Source organism: Pygocentrus nattereri, chromosome 7, assembly GCF_015220715.1.
Source record: "Pygocentrus nattereri isolate fPygNat1 chromosome 7, fPygNat1.pri, whole genome shotgun sequence".
NCBI lineage: Eukaryota > Metazoa > Chordata > Actinopteri > Characiformes > Serrasalmidae > Pygocentrus > Pygocentrus nattereri.
The window spans coordinates 843,738-865,185 of NC_051217.1; the positions used below are offsets into that span (position 1 = coordinate 843,738).

At 42.4% G+C, this 21,448-nt stretch overlaps 1 protein-coding gene across 2 annotated transcripts in view; it reads right to left on the reverse strand.

Annotated features, from left to right (window-relative positions):
* Nucleotides 1-21,448, reverse strand: part of necab2 (N-terminal EF-hand calcium binding protein 2) — a 152,737-nt gene that overhangs the window by 92,041 nt on the left and 39,248 nt on the right. For both annotated transcript variants that reach the window (XM_037539707.1, XM_037539706.1), the window contains exon 3: nucleotides 1,999-2,107. In XM_037539707.1, coding sequence (XP_037395604.1) covers nucleotides 1,999-2,107 — 109 coding nt within the window. The remainder of the gene's footprint in view (nucleotides 1-1,998; nucleotides 2,108-21,448) is intronic.

The following is a 21,448-nucleotide window of genomic DNA, read 5'->3' on the forward strand; positions in this document are numbered from 1 at the left end:
TTAGTGGAGCTCAATTGATGTGTGCAGTCATATGTGTTTACACTGAGTGTTTTACTGTAGTATATTGATCTTTAAACGTGGCTCAGCCAATAAGAATTTAGAACTACAAATTTTAAAAAATCAATTTTAACATTCTAAAATCAATGCAGCTTCAGATCAATGCACCAATACATTTTACACCCCTAGAAATAACGCAGAAAAGGATTTTACTGGTATCAGAATCTGGGTGAAAAAGTTATTCAAATAGTTGAGACTGGATCCAGCATTCACTTCTGAAAATGAGTCAGAAGTTTATAATTGTGTCTGTTTGCATGTGACAGCCTTCAGTCAGACAGGCAGCCCAATCTGCTATTTCTCAAAACATCTGATATGTGACTGATGATCTCACTGAAGCTTAAACAGCAAACAGACACATCTACCAGAGTGTCTCTTCTGATTTGGAGCGCACTTGCGTATGACAGTGTTGCGCTGTTGGGCAACGTATCCACTCTGATATGATGAAAAGGCAGGAAGGGAAAAAAACCCTTTGAGCACTTCACGCTTCACACTTCACATCTAGAGGTACGAGAGCTTATATAGTGGAGGAGATATCAGTAAATTTGGACGAGGAGAAATCCAGAAAGGCTGAACTAAGAACCCCAATATGTTAAAAGATAAAGCCATAAGGGGGACGAGGGAGAGGAGACAAAGTGTATTTTGCAGAGACCCTCTTCCTCCCTCTGCATTTGATTCTTCTCTACCTTGCTGTCTCTGTCTCTCCCCTCCTCCTCCTCTACATTTCCTCTTCTTCTTCTCCCTGCTTGTCAGTGCTGTTGTCCTCAACCCTCCCCCACATCTCGCACTGCTATCTCTACACCTCTGCCTGCTTTCTTCTTTCTTTCCTTTTGTCTCCTTGCGCTCTCTCTCTCTCTCTCTCTCTCTCTCTCTCTCTCTCTCTCTCTCTCTCTCTCTCTCTCTCTCTCTCTCTCTCTCTCTCTCTCTCTCTGTCAGTTGTAGGCTCTGGTGGTTCATTATTTAGAACTTGGGCTTGAAGAGTCAACAGAACCTTTTTTAAATAATTCATTCTGAAATGTGATTAAAGACAATACGCACAGCGGAGCAGAGCAGCCTCCTGAGAGGCACACACACACACACACACACACACACACACACACACACACACACACACACACACACACACACACACACACACACACACACAGGCAGTGAGATGTGACAGCCGAGGTCCAGTTATGAAACATGGCATGTACATACTGTATAGTACACACATTCACACAGAGAGAAAGTGAGGGTGAGAGAGAAGGAGGAAAGATTTAGAAAGAGGCAGGGGGAAAAAGAGTCAGAGAAAAAGAGAGAGAGAGCAAGAGAGGGAAAGGTAAAGAGAGAAAGCTAGAATGACAGAGAGGAGAGGGAGTGGTTAGACAGAGGAAAAGAGAGGGAGAAAGGCAGAGAGAGGCAAGAAAGAGAGAAAAAAGAAAGGTAGGTAGAGAGAGAGAGGCAGAGAAAGGCATAGAGAAAGGTACAAAGAGAAAGAGAGACAGGAAGAGAAAGAGGCGGAAAAGAGGGGGAGAAAAGAAGCAGAAAAGAGAGAGAGAGGCTGAGAGAGGAAGGTGAAAGGTAGAGAGAAACACAGCGAAGGAAGATTTAGAGCAGAATGAAGCAGGGAGAGAGGCAGAGAAGGAGAAAGACAAAGTAGAGGGAGAGGGAGGGAGACAGGTACGAAGAGAGAGAAAAAGGAAAAGAGGAAGAAGAGAGTCAGAGAGAGAAGAGAGATACAGAGAGAGGTAGTAAAGGAGATATGTTGCTGATGCCTGTTTTCCTCCCTCAGGTTCTCTCTTATTCATCTTCTCACTAAATCCCTTTCTGCCTGTTAAGTCCTTTCCTCTCACTCATCCTACATCCTACAGCCCTTTCCTTCCCTCTTCTTGCTGTAGGTGAGAAACACAGGGAGCTGCACTGTCACGGTCACTGTGAGCCCTGAGTGAGTGGGACCCTGACCTGGTGTTATCAGAGTCAATGGTGTGGAACAGCTTTTCCAGCTCCTCCTCGTTCAGTGTTCCATCAGAGAAGAACGCCTGGAACTCATCTAGGGAAAGCTTTCCATCGTCTGTAAGGAGAGAGAGAGAGAGAGAGAGAGAGAGAGAGAGAGAGAGAGAGAGAGAGAGAGAGAGAGAGAGAGAGAGAGAGAGAGAGAGAGAGAGAGAGAGAGAGAGAGAGAGAGAGAGAGAGAGAGAGAGAGAGAGAGAGAGAGAGAGAGAGAGAGAGAGAGGGAGGGAGGGAGGGAGAGAGAGAGAGAGAGAGAGATATTTCAGCAGCATGCCTCATAATATTCCATGAAAATTGAAGTGATTTTCATGTTATCCATAGGGGAGGGCAATAGGACGATATTATTATTGATAAATTAAGTCAGGATACACTGTTCTGAGCATGTCATGGGTTTAGTCAGTGCATGTAGAATAGTAAAAAAAACTGAAAACATCAGAAAAATTAAACAGTATAAACAATATAAATACAAAATAATGCATCATTACACACACACACACACACACACACACACACACACACACACACACACACACACACACACACACACACATATATATATATATATATATATATATATATATATATATATATATATATATATATATATATATATATATAAATATATACACACATATACACATACACCACCAGCCACTTTATTAGGTATGTTCAATTGCTTGGTAACACAAATAGCTGATCAGCCAATCACACGGCCGCAGCTCACTGCATTTAGGCCTGTAGAGGTGGTCAAGACGACTTGCTGAAGTGCAGACCGAGCATCAGAACGGGGAAGAAAGGGGATTTAAGGGGCTTTGAACGTGGCGTGGTTGTTGGTGCCAGACGGGCTGGTCTGAGTATTTCAGAAACTGCTGATCTGCTGGGATTTTCACGCTCAACCATCTCTAGGGTTTACAGAGAACGGTCCGACAAAGAGGAAACATCCAGCGAGCGGTCAGTTGTGTGGACGAAAATGCCTTGTTGATGTGAGAGGTCAGAGGAGAATGGGCAGACTGGTTCCAGATGATAGAAAGGCAGCAGGAACTCAAATAACCAACCAGAATCTCTGAGGAACGTTTCCAAAACCTTGTTGAAAGTCTGACACGAAGAATTAAGACAGTTCTGAAGGCAAAAGGGGGTCCAGCCTTTTACTAGCAAGGTGTAAATAATAAAATGATCGGTGAGTGTGTGTGTGTACATATGCCCAACCTTAGGCCTGCTACACACATACCACCTGTGCATAAGCACCACGTAAGAGCAAAAGCCCAGAAGCGCCATAGAGGTGGCACAGAATCTAGGCATCAAGGCTATTGTTTGAATGCTGCTTATACAAAAAATGAAAATGGAACAGAAAACCAAATATCTTCAAAAAACCCCAAAATTTATATTCATGGTTATCAAACTCAGTACTAGCTACACACATTGCCTGATTTTTACCACACGTGAACCAATCGGCCAATCAGAGTCAGAGAGCTGCAGAGTAAACAAATGTACAGTGCCCTTAATAATAATCAAAGTAACTGAACCATGTAAAATATATCCATTGCACATCTCCAATAAAACTACAACTGGAGGTCAAGATGCTGGCTTTAACCAACCCAGGAAGACCGGGGCTAAGTAAGTAGGCCATGTTCAACCATTCAAAACTCCGTCCTGCCTCAGCGTCCCACCTATACTATGTAAAAATTGCACCAAGACTCAAATAAAACAAAGATTATTTTCTTGCCACCTCTGCATCAAAGAGGAGGATGACTAGCTACATAAAAATGACAAAAAAGACAAACAAAAGAAAACAGCTGTGTTTCCATGTTATAATTACAGTGGATTCACAATTGTAGCCAAACAAATGTGACTCATGCACGCAGCTCAAAACATGTCTAAAGCAGCTTTACACATTGGCCCTACTTAGGATAATGTAGAATACATCCAGAAATATAATTTGCTAATGTTCACAATACAGACACCATATGTTGCTTTTTGAGGCACATTATGCTGGCGCTATTATTAAAGTGGATAAGCAGTATGCATGAAAAAAATCTCATCAACATATGTTTCTATCTGTGAATTGTGCAGATGGCACATGGATGACACATCTAAGAAAGAAACAGAAAGATAGACAGTAAGAGAAGTCTTAAATCTGTCCATCAAGCCACTGAACTGGACAGAACAAAAAGCTGTGGAGAGAAATTTGTGGAGTAGTAAAACCAGCAATATGTGCAGTAATGAAGCCAGTGAGTGTTGTGCAGGACGGAGAGGTGGATAAAGTACTCAAATCAGGTACTAGAGTTAAAGTCGGGACCCCCAAGGTAAAATATTCCTCCAGTAAAAGTAGAAGTTCCTCCCTTTAGACCTCCACTTGAGTAAAAGTACTAAAGTATTTCCCTTCAAATGTACTTAAGTATAAAGTAAAAGTACTAAAAGAGTAATTCTGGCTCTGATGTCCTGTTATCATTTTTATAACCAGACTGGCTTCATGAACTCATTTCAGGTGAAAGTCCTCCAGCGTCTCTCTTGGTAAACCAGTCTTTTAATAGAACGTCATTAATTAGTGACGCTGACGTCTATTAAAATGATCAGAAGCACAAAACACTGAAGGTAAACAGTTTCCATCAGGGAGAACCGAGTGGCTCTGAAATCACTTTTTACACACAAGTAAAGTTTCAGTTTCAGATTTATTTACAACTTAGTTCCAAGTTTAAGTTGAATAAAAACTGGCTTTAAACTCAGGATCACAGATGAGCTCCTTTACTATGTTGATCTGTAGGCGTCTGTTCATAAACATAAACCAGCCCAAACTCATTTACTATAAAATGAAATGGTGTTTGTAGAAATTCAGAAAAAAGCCGCGTCAGTCTCGACTGCATATGTGGACATATTTCTATATTGAGCTCTATTTACACAAAGTTAGGTTAGTTCATCATTTATGTTGAACAGACTCTCCCAAAGTTTTACGCTGCTGCGCTGACGTTGAACCGCGTGCTGCACTGGGTCGGTATGACCAACAGGTCAAAACCAGCTCTAAACAAAGTGACCGCTGGGCCCTGATTGGTGCTCTGGCTTTGCGCTTCTTTCGTTTTGACATGTGACGTTTTTATACACACAGAAACCAAAAGGAACGACAGATTTCTCAAAATGTAGGAGGAAAAAGTCGGATATTAGACTGAAATGTAGTGGAGTGAAAGGAGAAAGTCGCCCAGAACGGAAAAACTTAAAGAACAGATACAGAAAAAAAAAAAAAAATACTTAAGCACAATAACAAATTATATTTACTCAGTTACTCAGTTACTGTCCACCACTGGCAGGAAGGATGAGGAACAGAAATACTGAATCAATTTCTTGGTTTCCTAAATGAAGCAACTGTCTAAGTATTAACTATGAGCGGGATTTCAAGAAAGCAGAAACTCCTCTCTCTGGGTGGTGGGATGGCCCTCTCTCCCCCATCACTATGCCATTTAACACTTGTGTCTATTCGCTGTAACAGAATTGGCAGTTAGCATTCTCCTCCAAGCGTACTGAGTCATCCAATAGTGGCAGTTCACAAGGATGTGGTGGCTGATGTCGTGTATCTCGGGGGAACAGGTGCTAGTCTTCATCATCAAGAGTGGTGAAAATCAAGATGCTTCAAACTGCAGATGTTGCGAGTGTTATTTAATTGGGGCGACTGGTTTACACTGTGTCTCCAGGACACTCAATCACACCTGTCCTTGGCACAGACATGACTCAACCTTTTTTGAGTGTAGGATAAGGAAGTTTCACTAGACACGTCGATTACTAGATTCTGGCGTTTTTGTAAATAGCAAGAGCTCATGTAACTCACAGGCCTCTCTCTGCAAACTGTCAGAAACTGTCTTGAAGCAGAATAAACGCAGTGTGTCATCTTGGCAGGAATGCAGGCTACCACAAAAGCCACTGATTTTAGGAAGCAAGTCAAGGGGATGTGAAAGAAAGAGAGAGAGAGAGTGAGAGAGATCGTCTCTGCCAGTTTGCATACAGGGCTGGGGAACACGGGGGAAAGCAAGCATTAATTAAGCAGCGTGACCCACTTTGTGGTTCCACTTCCCTCTAAGGAGTGCCTCACACTGGAAACACAGCCGCTGCCTATCCCCAATCCCCCTCCGCTCTCACTACTGTAGCATCCTGACACAAATAATCCTTTACTCTGAATGGATGCTGGATGGTGCTGTGTGAATAGGAGGACATGGAGTTGTTCTGTTTAAATCCTTGATAGCCCTTGTTAGTGCTAGCCCACATTGCCGCCTTTACCTGGACAGATGAAGGCTAAAAGAATGGATAGTCTCTGGGATTTAGGCTAACCGCTGTAACCTAGTTTGGTGAGGTTCGGCTTATTCCAGTCTGAACACTGTGAGTAACTGGCGAGGGTGCTGTTCCAGCTGGAACGTCCGTGGATGGACTGTCCCAGAGCTGTTTTAATGAGCTGTCCTTCAGTGCTCAGAGAGATTACAACAGTTAGGCCACAGAAGTGTCATTGCCTATAAGAGCGATATCTGATACCTGAGTCCAGGACAGCTTTGCTGATTTCACCTACTAAACCTGGTACCTTCTGCTGTTGCTAATTTCGTTAGTGACTGTATTTTTCTGCTAAGTGGCTGGCTTGTTTATGTGGATTATTATGAGCTCATGAGCTTTGATGTTTGCCAGTAATTGTATAATCATTTCTGAAATATGCTTTCGCTGCAATGAGTACAACACAGGTTGAGTTTTGAAAAATACAGTTCTGTAAAAAAAAGTCAGAAACCACCTTTCAATCATTTGATTTCCAGTCAAAACAGCAATTATGTGAAATATTTTTGCATCAGGAAAATAAGCTGAAGTTAAATATGACAGACTCCTAAAAACTGTGCAAGACCTGGCAGACCTTCAAATCTGTCACCATCTGACAAACAGCAATTAAAGCTTTCATCTTTGAGAGACCGGAGAAAATCAAGCTCCACTCTTACTTCAGATCTGAAAATATCGACAGGCATTTCTTTCCATCCTTCCACCAAAAGAGGACAAATCAACGCCAAATCAAACAAAGAAGCTGTCAAGTTCTCCGAAAAATGGACTGGCCTCATTATCCGTGAATGTGTTTTACTTGGATTTAAATGCAGTCTAGCTTCTGCACAGTACTGTCCAGAGATGTGTTGTTAATAAACAGAATCAGCGATGTTTGTGCTGGACTAAGGGCCTCCAGGGCAGCAGCTGAACTGCCGTAGCTTATAAATTTGACCAGTCATCTCACCTTAATTTCTATGTCCTGATTATAGTGGATGGTGTGAAGTGTGTGGTCAATGTGTTGTGTCTAGAGTGGATGTAGACTCAGCCACAAACTCTTTGGTGCAGTTTCTGTGTGTGTGTGTGTGTGTGTGTGTGTGTGTGTGTGTGTGTGTAGGCAGTGGGCTGCAGGGACTACAAACCAGCACAGGCTTCACTTCTTCCTACAAAGGGGAGCAATTAGCACTTTTCACTGTCTGCTGCAGTCTTTCCTCTCAGAGACTTCTAGCGCAAGCAACACTCTGAGTGTTTCCTTTCTCATCTCTCTCCTCTTCAACTCATCATATTTTCAGGGGTAAGGGAGGAGAAGTGTGGTGGCTGGTTGCTATGACGACCAAGCAAAAAGGAGCTGACCTTCTTCAGAACGTCTCAATCTTCTGCTCTAGCACTCTTTCTACTTCTCTGTACCTCCGTTTTTAGTACCCATCTGCTTCTCCTTCCTACTTCATTCCCTATTTTCATCATTTAAGCTGAGAGAATACACTTTTCTAGAAGGAAGACCTTCACATCAGTAACATGTGCTGGCAGTAAGACTGCAAAATACATTGTTTGTAGATGGTTATTGTGACATTAGTTGTGATATCACGGTGTTTTTTTACTGTGCACTGTGACGAACTGCAAATCCAGATTAGTGAGTCTTTGAGTGTTTTCAATAAAATCAATCAATAATGTCACATTATAGATTCACTATTGTGTTCTAAAAGTCAAATCAGATGATTTTCCAAGCGCAACACATTTCCGGGGCGTCTGTAAGCTAGCTGAGTGTTTGATTTGATGATAGGAGGGAAGGTAAAACATGATTTTATGGGTAACATTATTTTTCCCCGTCCACTAGTGCAGGCGTCGTAATCAAAAATGAGAAGTCGTTCAGAGGCGGGCAAAAGCCATCACATTTTGATGGAACATTATGGGAATTATGCCTTTTCAAAGATACGACAAATTTATGACAAACATGAACTAACAAAGCAAAATAGCTCATTTTGATTTGATCTGACTTTTATACATCATATGGCATATCAATCACAACACGTAGAAAAGAGAAAACACAATCACAACAGCCCTAGAGACCGACAGGCAGACAGACAGCTTGCTTTAAGAATCCCCATCAGGGAAACTCATATACCACTATATACAATAAAGACTGTACAGAACATAAAGATCATTACGAGGTCATAAATCACATGCTGATGATGGTGCGACATTCACATGATACTGTAAGAAAAAGAGAAAAAATGTCCATCCTTGAATCGTAAGCTGATTTTACCAAAATTGTATAATATCCATTAACGGCGGCCGTCTTTAGGGAAAAAGTGTATTTCTGAAAGAGGGGGTTAATTAGCCTTCATTGCTGACTAATGATGATGGCTATAGGGAGCCTGGTGGAGTAAAGACCTACAGTTACTGTCTTAACCAGTCGATATCTGTGTCTGATACACACACACACACACACACACACACACACACACAGACTGGCTGGGTCTCCAGACAGTGGCTTAAGCAATAATAAAGAAGCAATCTGATAATGCATGTACACACCCTCCTCTGGTTAGTCCCAAAGCCTCAGCTCAGAATGAAGTGACAGATGAGTGGGCCTGTCCCCTCCATCCCTGCTGCATTCATCAGCACTGTAAAACTAGCCACACACCCTGTCTGCAGGAGTAGCTCATCCATTTAAGCAACAAACCACTGCTTCAGGATAAAATGGGGAGAAACATAATGTATGGCAAAACTTGTATTATTAATAAATAATAATATTAATAAAATTAATTTTATTTCTCTTTATTTTTCCATATTTAATGGTTCAATATACCCCCCATACTTGCTTTGCATTACACAAAAATTCCACTGACTTTCCTGCATAAAGAAATGAAACGATATTTGATGTGACCCTAGCTCACCTTTATAGGTAGCTCCATATATAAAACTCAAGCTGTTTTGACAGATTGAAGCTCTTAATAAAAAACACTACCAGCAAAAAACTACAAAGATTTTCCACCACCTCCTTGTTCAAATTTTCCCGTTTAATTTATGGGCATATATTTAGTGGCGCGGTGGGTGGCGCTGTCGCCTCACAGCGAGGAGGGCCTGGGTTCGGTTCCCCTGCCGGATGACCAGGGTCCTCCCCGTGTCTGTGTGCAGTCAGGGCAATTGGACATGCTACATTGCCCCTGGGTGTGAGTGACTGCCTGTGTCAGTCAGTCTGTCTGCCCTGCGATGGACTGGTGACCTGTCCAGGGTGTATCCTGCCTTTTGCCTGATGACCGCTGGGATAGGCTCCAGCACCCCCCTGCGACCCTGACGGAGAAGCGGCTTAGAAAATGGATGGATATTGTAGTTTCATCAAGGCACGTTTTGTGTTGTGCTTGTATGTAGGCCTATATTTGGCAGAGAATACTTTTAAATTCTGATATACCGTTTCAAATTAAAAATCATTATACCCTTAATTTCTACACCCCAAATGTTTACTGAATGTACTGGCTGATTACCTGACTGCCTGCCAGCCTCGCCGCCTCTTCGTCTGTTTGGTGATGTACTGTTTCCCCTATTATAACCCACCCGATTCGGCTCATGAATGGGTCGGTAATCAGCTTGTGAATGGGAGCAGGTGTTGGAGCGAGGAAAACACTATGGCTCTCAGTGATGAGAGATTGTCTTCGCATTTTGCCACTCTTCTTCCTGCAGTACACGCAGCTTAGGGCTGGGCGATATATTGATTTTTTTAAAATATCACGATATGAGATGAGGCAATATTGTTTATATCGATAAAGTCTATGTCACATTACAAGCATACATGTAGATCCCCTCTCCCCCACGCCCTGTCCTGTCATGCATAGTGCAACAGCATGGAGACGGATGAAGACAGGAAAGGAGCTAGCGAAGAGGAGCTGGTTAGTAAAAAGGAAAATAACGGCTCAATTATTTGGACATGGTTCGGTTTCAAAGTGTCAGATGCGCAGCAGAGTAATGTAATCTGCAGAGAACGCCGAAAACAAGTGCCGACAAAAAGTTCAAGCGCTACTAATCTTTTCCACCATTTGCAACATCACCATAAAGTGCAGTGTGAAGAGTGTGTGAAAATGTGGGCTGCAGCCCAGACCGTGAAGCTTTCTCAGCCTCCTGCCCCGAAACAAACTACGTTACCAAACTCATAGTGAGAAGTGGGGTGACGGTAAAGCAGTGGCCTATCATATAGCTAAAGACATGGTCCCCATCTCAACTGTGGAACAAAAGGGCTTTATACAATTGCTAAAAACCCTTGACCAAAGATACCAGTTACCTAGTCGGAACTATTTTACGAGAGAAATATTGCCAAAAATGCCCTGCGATGGACTGGCGACCTGTCCAGGGTGTATCCTGCCTTCCGCCCGAAGACTCCTGGGAAGGGCTCCAGCATCCCCCCCGCGACCCTGATGGAGAAGCGGCTTAGAAAATGGATGGATGGAATATTGCCAAAAATGTATACTGAAGTTAGAGAGAGTCTCAGCGCCCGACTCGCCAAAGTGTCTCACTTCGCACTGACCACTGATAGGTGGTCCAGCAGGACCTGCGAGCCATACATGAGTGTGACCGTGCATTTTGTGGAAGACTGGGAATTGAAAAGTGCCTGTCTCCAGACCAACTACTTTCCCCAGGACCGCACCGGGGAGCATATAGCTGAAGCTCTGCAGGATGCCCTCACAAGCTGGAAGCTCAATCTGACGGGACTGGTTGCTATAACTACTGACAACGGGGCTAAATGTCGACAAGGCGGTGCAACTAAACAGTTGGATGAGGAGGCAGTGTTTTGGGCACAGACTTCATCTGGCCATTGGTGAGTGCCATATTCAATCAACTGACTTTAAATAAAAAAATATGCTAGGATGGATGGATGCTGTTAAGTAAAACGCTTATAGAATCATTTACAGAGCTAAATATGTCTCCTGATCACAAGGTAATTTATTTTTATAAGTGGCAGCTGGCTTATAAATCTACCACGTATGAAACCGAAGCTTAGATAAACTGTCAGCCTTATTTGAGTGTGAATGTGCTTGTATTAGGCTGATAGTGACATTTAATGAGGACACCATCTGAGAAAATACATGCATTTTAAATACAGGAGTGTTTGTGATTGAAAAGATCTAAAAATATCTGTTTCACTCATTTGCTGGTGATTTTACAGAAATATTTTAACTAAAACCATTTTTAGACAATAAACAAATACATTTTCAAATGTAATTGAGTTTTAGACATCTCTACTAAACGGATGAACATTAATTTACCCCAATATAAAAATTAATGTGAGTTTATTTTGTGTGTTAAAGGACATGGTTTGGATGATGCCCGCATCACCCGGGCCATTTCTCTGTGAGCACCTTCTCCTACAGCTGGAGGAAGAGAAGAGAACTAGCTGAAGTGCAAATGCAGCTGGGTCTTCCAAGTCACCAGCACATCACAGAGACAACCACTCGCTGGGGATCAAGGCTGCTAATGATAGAGAGGGTTCTGGAGCAGGAAAGAGCACTTTCTAAAGTCCTGTCTGCTGACACGAAAACCAGGCCTCTGGTCCTTACCTGGCAGAACACAGAGGTCCTGGAGGCAGTTCAGAAAGCTCTTAAACCCCTTCAGGACTTCACTGATGCTCTTTCAGGAGAAGAATATGGGACCCTGTCATGTGTCAGACCTGTGCTACACCTGTTTAATACTAGTCTCCTGGCACCTGGAGAAGAGGAAGGTGAGCTGTGTAAATCCATCAAGACCAGCATTGTGAATTACCTCAACAATAGATATGCAGACCCATCCACCAGTGACTTCTTGGACATCGCTTCATTTGTGGATCCACGGTTCAGGGCCAAATACATCCAGAGTGAGAAAAGAGATTCACTAAAACATAAAGTTGTTTTGGAGGCAGAGTCTCTGCTCAGCTATCAGAGCAGATGTTTGTCTGAGCTGCCTGGCCCAGCTGTGGCTGAGTCTGTAGACCGAAGAGAAGCAGCAGTGGCACACCAGCTAAAAAGAAGAGATCACTTGCAAGCTTCTTCCAGCAGGGCACCACCACGAGCACCACTTTCACACAAAGGGAGGCAATAGAAAATGAATTTTCTAGCTACCTGTTGTCTGTTTGGAGAGTGATGCTGATCCTCTCAAATGGTGGAAGGAACATGAAGTTGCCTATCCAGCACTGAGCTGCCTGGCAAAGAAATACCACTGTGTGCCAGCCACCAGCTCCCCTTTGGAAAGGGTTTTCAGTTGCAGTGGAAACATTGTAACCTGCCTCAGGGCATCCTTGAAGCCTCCTACTGTTGACAGACTAGTTTTCCTTGCACAAAAATTTGTAAGACGTACAGTAGTTGGCCTGGACTGTTGTGTTCTCATTATACCGTTATTGTTATTTGAGATTTTTCACTGACTGAAGGATGGAAATTTGTTGATTTCACTCAGTCTCAGTAAACAGAAGGAAGCACTTTGAAGTCTAATTCACTGGAATCTGAATTTTGAAAGAATAAGTTAGACTTTGACATTTTATGTTCTGTAACTTTTCTGTTTACATTTTAATAGCACAGCCGTGTGCATTTTGTGGAAGAAAAGAGCTTAAATTTATTTTAAAAATGTATTTAAGGAGCGTTATTATTTAATATTTGCCAGTAGTTTTATTTTTAAGCAACTGCTCTTTTACACGTACAGCTAAATGTTAATAAAAGTGCCTGTGTGAAATTTGGAGCTCAGAAGAGCCTTTTTGTTTACAACTTTTGCGAAGAAAAAATAGAGATATTTATCATATATCATTCAGCTAAAAAATATTGAGGTATCATTTTTGCTCCATATCGCCCAGCCCTAACGCAGCTGTCGCATCTCTCTACATGCAAAGCCCCTCCAAATGTTTCAGATCTCAACTAAGCAGTGTCATGGGCTGCAAGTGAGTTGGAGTCCAGGGCAAAGGATCTAGCATCATGGCAAAGTGGACAAATATGAGCCGTTTAAAGATGATTTAAGATATAGATGATAGATGATAGATAGATACTTTATTGATCCCGAAGGAAATTTAGGCATCCAGCAGCAACAACACAATACAGTAAGAAGTTATCAGTTTATTAGGCACTAACTATTGAAACTGTGGCTGTTCCAGTCCAGATGTGTGTTGCACTGATTTTCACAGATATCACTGCTGTGTCCACTTACCAAAAAGGCAGTGTACATTAACGTGAAACATGCCACAAATAAATGCAGATACAGGCATACATGCGGTATAAAACTCTAATATTATAATCGCTAATATTATGCTTGAGCCTGGGGTGTTCACATCTCCTGCTGTGCCATACAGTCTGACGTAACATTAGTCTAATTTGTTGTCAAGGGAGTGGATGTTAGTGAGAAATATACTATATGAACAAAAGTAATCTACATATTACACTTACAGGAGCTTTTATAACATCCTTTTTTAAATCCATAAGCAGTATGGAGGGAGAATTTCTGTCCATTTATCCAGAAGAACATCAGTTGAGGTCAGACACTGACGTTGAACGGGCGAGCCTGGCTAACAATTTCCATTCTAATTCATCCCAGACGCGTTCGATGGGGTTGAGGTCAGGGCTCTGTGCGGCCAGTCAAGTTCTTCCACACCAAACTCACCCAGCTATGCCTTTGTGCACTGGGGCTCAGTCCTGCTGGAACAAAAAAGGGCCTTCAGCAAACTGTTACCACAAAGTTGGAAGCATATAATTGTCCAAAATTTCCCTTCACTGGAACTAGGGGGGGGGCGGCAAGGTAGCATGGCCTCACAGCAAGGAGGGCCTGGGTTCGATTCCCCGGCCGGGTGACCGGGGTCCTCTCTGTGTGGAGTTTGCATGTTCTCCCCGTGTCTGCGTGGGTTTCCTCCGGGTTCTCCGGTTTCCTCCCACAGTCCAAAGACATGCAGTCAGGCCAATTGGATGTGCTACATTGCCCCTGGGTGTGAGTGACTGTCTGTGTCTGTCTGTCTGCCCTGCGATGGACTGGCGACCTGTCCAGGGTGTATCCTGCCTTCCGCCCGCAGACTGCTGGGATAGGCTCCAGCACCCCCCCCCCCCGCTGGCCCAGGAGCACTATGATATATACTAAAAATGTTAGCAAGTTTAATTATATTGTGATGTAAATATACATACTGGTCATACTGCCCACTATTACTGTCCAGTAAGTGTAATGGTGGAAAAGAGGAGAAAGACAATGAAAGTCGATTAAACTCTGCACTAGGCAGTTCAGGGTCATTACATGGTTAACTAGTGATGATACCACAGTTAAAAATGACAAACCCTGTCACAGCTAATCAGCTTTGCCTTCGTTTATCATGCGCTGCAGATATGAAATTACTCTGCTGTATGCCAGGTTTTTGAGAATGCTGGGAGTAATAGTGAATGCAGTGGTGTAAAAATGTATGTGTAATTATATATATATATATATATATATATATATATATATATATATATATATATATATATATATATATATATATATATATATATATATATATATATATATATATATATATGCGCAAAGTGGTTAACATTCCGTTCTGTGTTTGTGTCTCAGCATCTGGTGACTTGAAAAAATGCTGCACCAAACTTCACATCACACGCTGGGAAGGAAAATGTGTGCAGTCGTTTCCTTTCCAGAAGATTAAAGTATAAAACTACATTAAAAATACATAAAAAAAAAACAAGGACAGCTAATTGCACAGCTTCAAAACAAATTTGAAAGAAATGAAAATGCATATACCTAAATGAAAGCTCTACTGAAGACAGCTAGAATTTACTTCTCCATTAAATGAGTCAAATATTTCTGTATTTCTAGTAGATGCTGTAACCGCATGCTGCTCCCTGCAGTAATCAACACAACTCATACAAAAACAACACACAGACCCCATGTCACTCTCTATAATCCCCATGTCTAAACACAAGCTCCTAATAATGGCAGCGTAACGTGGTGAATGCAGACAAAATATATTCCTTCTCCCGAAAGCATGTGCAGGATTTCTAGAGACATACAGTTTGAGACAAGTAATAAAAATCAAAGTGAGCGAAAGGGTCCCAGCTGCTCTTGCTGGACCAGGAGTGCGAGAGCCACACGAGAGAGAAGTTTCTGATTAAACGCAAGACTGCATCAGCAACCCTGGCAGAGTCAATTAATGCACGTTATAACCAATCTGATTAAATTAAAGTTCACTCAAATGATTCAGCACGCCCAGCTGGGGCTTTACCGTCCCTCAGGACTCCTGAGGGATAAGCGAGTCAGCAGCAGTGCGGGAGATTCCGTCTGTATGAGGGTTTTTAATGTTGCTCAAGAAGCTCTAAAAGGTTGCTGTTGCGGTTGTGTACCTCCAAAACAGCACATTTTCACTCCTCCTTAAAAAAAGACTTCATACTAATGTGTATGTTACTTCCAGATGAATAACGTTTATTACATCAATACAGCTGCAGACAAAAGTAAGCTGAGAGACAAAATTGTGGACATGATGTACGTCACGTTCTTAAACTGAGGTCAAAGAAAAATGTCCTTTAGTTTTATGTTAATGTAACAAGTAGGGCTGCAAAATTTGTGCAACATCATCAATAATGTTGACAGTAAAAAAAAATCATCAAATATTTCCACTGACATTTTTTTGGTTTACATTTTCAAAGTGACATCAAGTGAATTAACAGCTCAACCACAGGAGGGCAGCAGTTCACTTATAGTGCCGTACCTACGTGAGCAGATAGCGAAAGAAAAAGGACCCAAGTTAAAAGTTAACAAATCCAGTATAACGCAACAAAAATAATGAGTACAGAGTGTTTTTCTGCCTTTTCCCACCTTAAATAAGCACTTGTTAAAGTTCCCCTCTCCTCGTCTGTTTTCGGTTGTAAAGCTGTCACCATGCCAACGTCTCCAAGGCTTCATGCCACTGATGGTTGCGTGAGGTGCAGAATGTCAGATCGTCAATCCAAACATATGCATGAAGCATAAGTGATTCATCAGAATGAGCAAATGTTTTGATCATCCAGCTTGTCCTGTCTCAGTGGTACATAAATCAACTAATTAGTTCGCTAACTATGTAAAAACTGGGATAGCACTGATGATCTCCACACAGAAGACGGTTTGATTTCCCCACTCATTACACTTTACCAACATCAATCCTTGGGCAAGACTTCTGTAGTTAATAATAATAATAATAATAATAATAATAATAATAATAATAATAATAATAATAATAATAATAATAATAATAATAATAATAATAATAATAATAAAATTACATTGATATAGCACCTTACACAAACCCAAGGTCACTTCACATAGCATGGGCAGGAAACAAAAAAAAAAAAAGGGGGGGGGGGGGGGGGGGGGGGGGGGGGGTGATGGATTATGTAGGTCAGGCAGGCCTGAAGACTGAAGAGAAGCTGCAAACAGATTAAGATTGACAGACCTAATATCACGATAGACAACAGGGATTTCTCCGCAGGGGGAGGAGTAGAAACATGAAAACTACATTCAATGAGCTTATGGTCAGAGATACCAGAGACTGGACCAGAGACAGAGATGTCATTCAAACCAGTAGAGCAGAGTAAATCAAGAGTATGACCATGAGTGTGAGCTGGAAAATCAACGAGCTGCATCCAGTTAAAACTCTCTAAAGCTGAAAGGAACTCAGATGTGAAAGAGCTGTGTAGGTTCACCAAAAAAAGGGAAGAATGACAAAAATTCCACTGAAGCACTTGAGTTGAACAGATTACTGCTTGAAAGACAGGTGGAAACAGAAGTGGGCCTTCCAAAGTCAACCAAAAGGGGAGCTAAAGTGGAGTTCAAAAAACTGGCTTTACCGCTCCATCTCTTCTCCAGCACGAACAGACCATTTTAACCCCCCTCACCTTCTGTTACTCCCCCACACTCTTAGCCCCTCCCACAGTGCAGAGCTATCAAGAGGCAAACATTCTGTTCTATATATCTGTCTTTAAACAACATACATGAGTTATTTTTTATATGTTGCAGAAGTACCTTGTAAATGGTATGAAATGAGGTTAGGGATCCAGCCTCGTGACCGGAAAGTCGCCGGTTCGATCCCCAGTGCCGACAGCAGATGACTGAGGTGTCCTTGAGTAAGACACCTAACCCCCAACTGCTCCCCGGGTGCTGCGGATTGGGCTGCCCACCGCTCCGGGCAAGTGTGCTCACTGCCCCCTAGTGTGTGTGTGCTCACTAGTGTGTATGTGGTGTTTCACTTCACGGATGGGTTAAATGCAGAGGTGAAATTTCCCCGTTTGTGGGACTAATAAGGGTCAATTAATCTTAATGAACTTAAATATTGCATTATTTCCAATAATCGCATTCTAACACCCTAGCCTACATTTAGGCTCCTATAACTTCTAACACTAAATTCAGCTACATCTATAACATGTTATCAACTTTGTTGATATGAGTGTCTGCCAGATATTGGAATGTAATGTAGCACTGTGCTGTGTAAAGCCAGGAGAAAAGCCTGTGAAGATCACAGCGACCGTTAATGCCACTTATTCCCTGAACAGAGCAAGTTGTGTGTGCTTGAGTCCTCGACACTGCTCTTCTGAAACTTTCCTGCAGTCATGGACAAGGAGCCTGCCAAAAGGCTAATGCACGTCCAGTCCATCTACTCCCAACAGAATACCAATATCCCACCTTTAATGTGTGCTGCAGTGTCCTGTATATAAACTGAGATAAATGGAGCCCACTAATTATTTGTAGTGAAGATTAATTGGGCTGATGGTCAGCGAAAATGTGAAAGGTCAGTAAATACTACAGCTTGCCTACAATCAAATTTAACTGCTTCTTTTTAGAAGAGACAAGCACCATCCAATTGGATTTGTCCTATTGGAAATGACTAGGAGGCGTCCTCTGAGACCAAAATAAAAGATTTGTTTGTTTTAAGCAACAAAAAAAATTGTGCTTTCTTTAGGCAAAAGAAGAGAAGAAAAGAACAGAAGAGGATTTACTGCCATCTGCTCTCGATAATTCCCCTCCCTTCAGGCTGTGGTCATAAAGTAACTCCATAATTTTCAATAAGGATTAAAAATTCCCAATTAATTTTCACTCTTTATGGTGTGTGGGACTGAAGGTGAAAATCCACTCTGTGCAATGGGAGGTAGAAAGTGTTTCTCAGTACATATTTAAAAACCCATTGTGCAACACTTTCTGTGGTATGGTGGCAATAAAAAGACTCACTTAAGCTTTTCTTTCATGTTGCAGCCAAACCTCCCATCAGGCCCCGGCCAGGTGTGTAGAAAGCAAAGAGTAATTGACGGAGGCTTTTGGAAGGAAATGAGGAGAATTTCTAGATGAGGGACAGCTAGCTCTCTGAGGAGGACTAGAGGTAGATGAAAGAGATGGGCGAGGGACGTGACCCCAGATTGGAATTTCATTTGATTAAAGCCTTCGGCCATCTGGAGACTTCTCCACAAGCTTATAGAGATGCTGATGGTGCCATAGCAACACCAGGAGCCAATGCTCTAATGGGCAGGAAGAGTGTTTCCATGCTGTAACCAGGAGTAACTAGGTAAGTGAGGTTGGGAACGCATTATAGAGTGGACAGGCCCAAATCTGTACTACAAAAAAGATGGTTCTTTGAAGTGATGCCATAGAAGAACCACCTTTCAGTGAAGAACATTCTTGTTAATGAGATGTGCGAGTGAACGCCCATATAACAAAGGTTCTATACCATTCTGTAGCATTTCCTTCATCCAAGCCATTTGGAAGCCTTTAGTTTTGAGAGTGTAGTTTATATCTGTAATCATGATCCACTCATCATGGTTGAGACACAGACTGGCCTTTTATGAGCTTGACTGCCTCTGAAGATTTCTATCCACTATGCTCTCTGAAGAAATCTGAGAATGTTCCGGAAAAAAGAGACAGTCATTAACAGCAGTTTTCAGTGAGTCTTGAGAGACAGACAGCTTTATACTACTCATCCCTATAGTGCACTGCTGTTTCTCACAACAGACCACTTTTCTGCGAGTAGAGTTATTGACTGCAGTTGGTTTATGGGTGGAACACTAAGCTCAGCGCTTGCTGTCCTCGTGCATTTCTGGAACTCCATGGAGGTACAGTTGTCACAGTCATTAGCTGGACATGAGCGCATGCAGGGGGTTTTATCTGAAGGACATGTCACGCTGCAGGCTGGGATTCTGCGGAGAAAAACTTCATGCCTGATCAAACCGTCGTAACTCCAGTTTGGACAGGAGGCTTCCCTGAAAGATGGCTAAGTGAGGAGAATATAAGGTCTCTTGCAGCAGCTAAGCTCAAAAAGGTGGGTGATCGGGCAAAAACAAATTAAAAATCACAACATATGAAAACAAGCTTACAATACACAATATACACTCACTGGCCACTTTATTAGGTGCTAGTAAAAGGCTGGACCCCCTTTTGCCTTCAGAACTGTCTTAATTCTTCGTGGCAGACTTTCAACAAGGTGTTGGAAACGTTCCTCAGAGATTCTGGTTGGTTATTTGAGTTCCTGCTGCCTTTCTATCATCTGGAACCAGTCTGCCCGTTCTCCTCTGACCTCTCACATCAACAAGGCATTTTCGTCCACACAACTGACCGCTCACTGGATATTTCCTCTTTTTCGGACCGTTCTCTGTAAACCCTAGAGATGGTTGTGTGTGAAAATCCCAGCAGATCAGCAGTTTCTGAAATACTCAGACCAGCCCGTCTGGCACCAACAACCACGCCACGTTCAAAGCCCCTTAAATCCCCTTTCTTCCCCGTTCTGATGCTCGGTCTGCACTTCAGCAAGTCGTCTTGACCACCTCTACACGCCTGAATGCAGTGAGCTGCGGCCGTGTGATTGGCTGATCAGCTATTTGTGTTAACAAGCAACTGAACTGTACCTAATTTATTTATTGTACCTAATAAAGTGGCCGGTGAGTGTATATCATATTTTTCTGAGGTTTGCAAACATGTAGAAGTTTACAGAACGCTCCACCAAAACAGGAGTTCCTTCTCTATAAACAGGCTATGCAACTTTTCAAATGAGCCTTGGAACAAGAACACGTGGTGTCTCCGATTCAAAGCACCAAAAGCTATTTCAGTGGGACTGAAGAATCTTCAGCCAGATAAACATGTTCATGAGGTGCCTGTCAGCTAAGAAAGAAACTATTCTAACTAATCAACATTGACCTTATTGTTTAACATGCCTGCTCACATTAAGCATGATTCATTCTATAAAGGCATTTAAAGACAAAATATTTATCTTGTATCATCTTCCACCAAATATTACAAACAAGGACAGAGAATGAATGAGAAAGCCCGTTACTGGCTGGTAGGCTTGCTGATTCTTGGCACCAGCGAGAAAAGCTCCTTCTTATGGAGTAGAGTTGCCAGATTTGTGTTTTCCCCACCAAACTGGGCTTGTCTGAAAAAGTAGTCATGGGGGTAAAATTTAAAGTCGCAGGATGTGTTTTTTTGGGCTTTCAAAATGTATCATGGACATCAAAAAGAATGACTGCTGACAGTAGTAAAACAAAGATGAATCGTCTAATGAGTGAAACTGATCCTGGTTTGAACAGCTGGAAACCTGACAGGCAAATACAGTAGACTACAGCTGAGAGAGAGAGAGAGAGACACAGACAGACAGACAGACAGACAGACAGAGAGCGCGCGAGAGAGAGCGCGAGAGAGCGTGAGAGAGAGAGAGAGAGCGCGCGAGAGAGAGAGCGCGAGAGAGAGAGCGCGAGAGAGAGAGCGCGAGAGAGAGAGAGAGCGAGCGCGCGCGAGAGAGAGAGAGAGCGAGAGAGCGAGAGAGAGAGCGCGAGAGCGCGAGAGAGAGAGAGAGAGCGCGAGAGAGAGCGCGAGAGATTTTTAATTAAATATGTTTTGGGTTTGTTTCAGATTCTGGTGGGCAGGTTTTAAGGTCACTGAGCTGGAGATTTTTGCTGGACTTGGCAAATCTGTCATGTAAATTTGTGCACACTACAAACAATTTTTGCGATGTTTTATTCACATTTTTACAGTGATTTCAGACACGATTTTGAAACAATAATTTGACAGTTTTAGATTCGTAGGCTTCTCTCCATTCAAAGAAACAGGAGCCTGGGCTTTTGTGAGTGGCCACTGCCTGGCAGTGTTGCCAAGATGTCTGTCAAATGACTCCTATATAGAATCTGTGCTTTGCCTG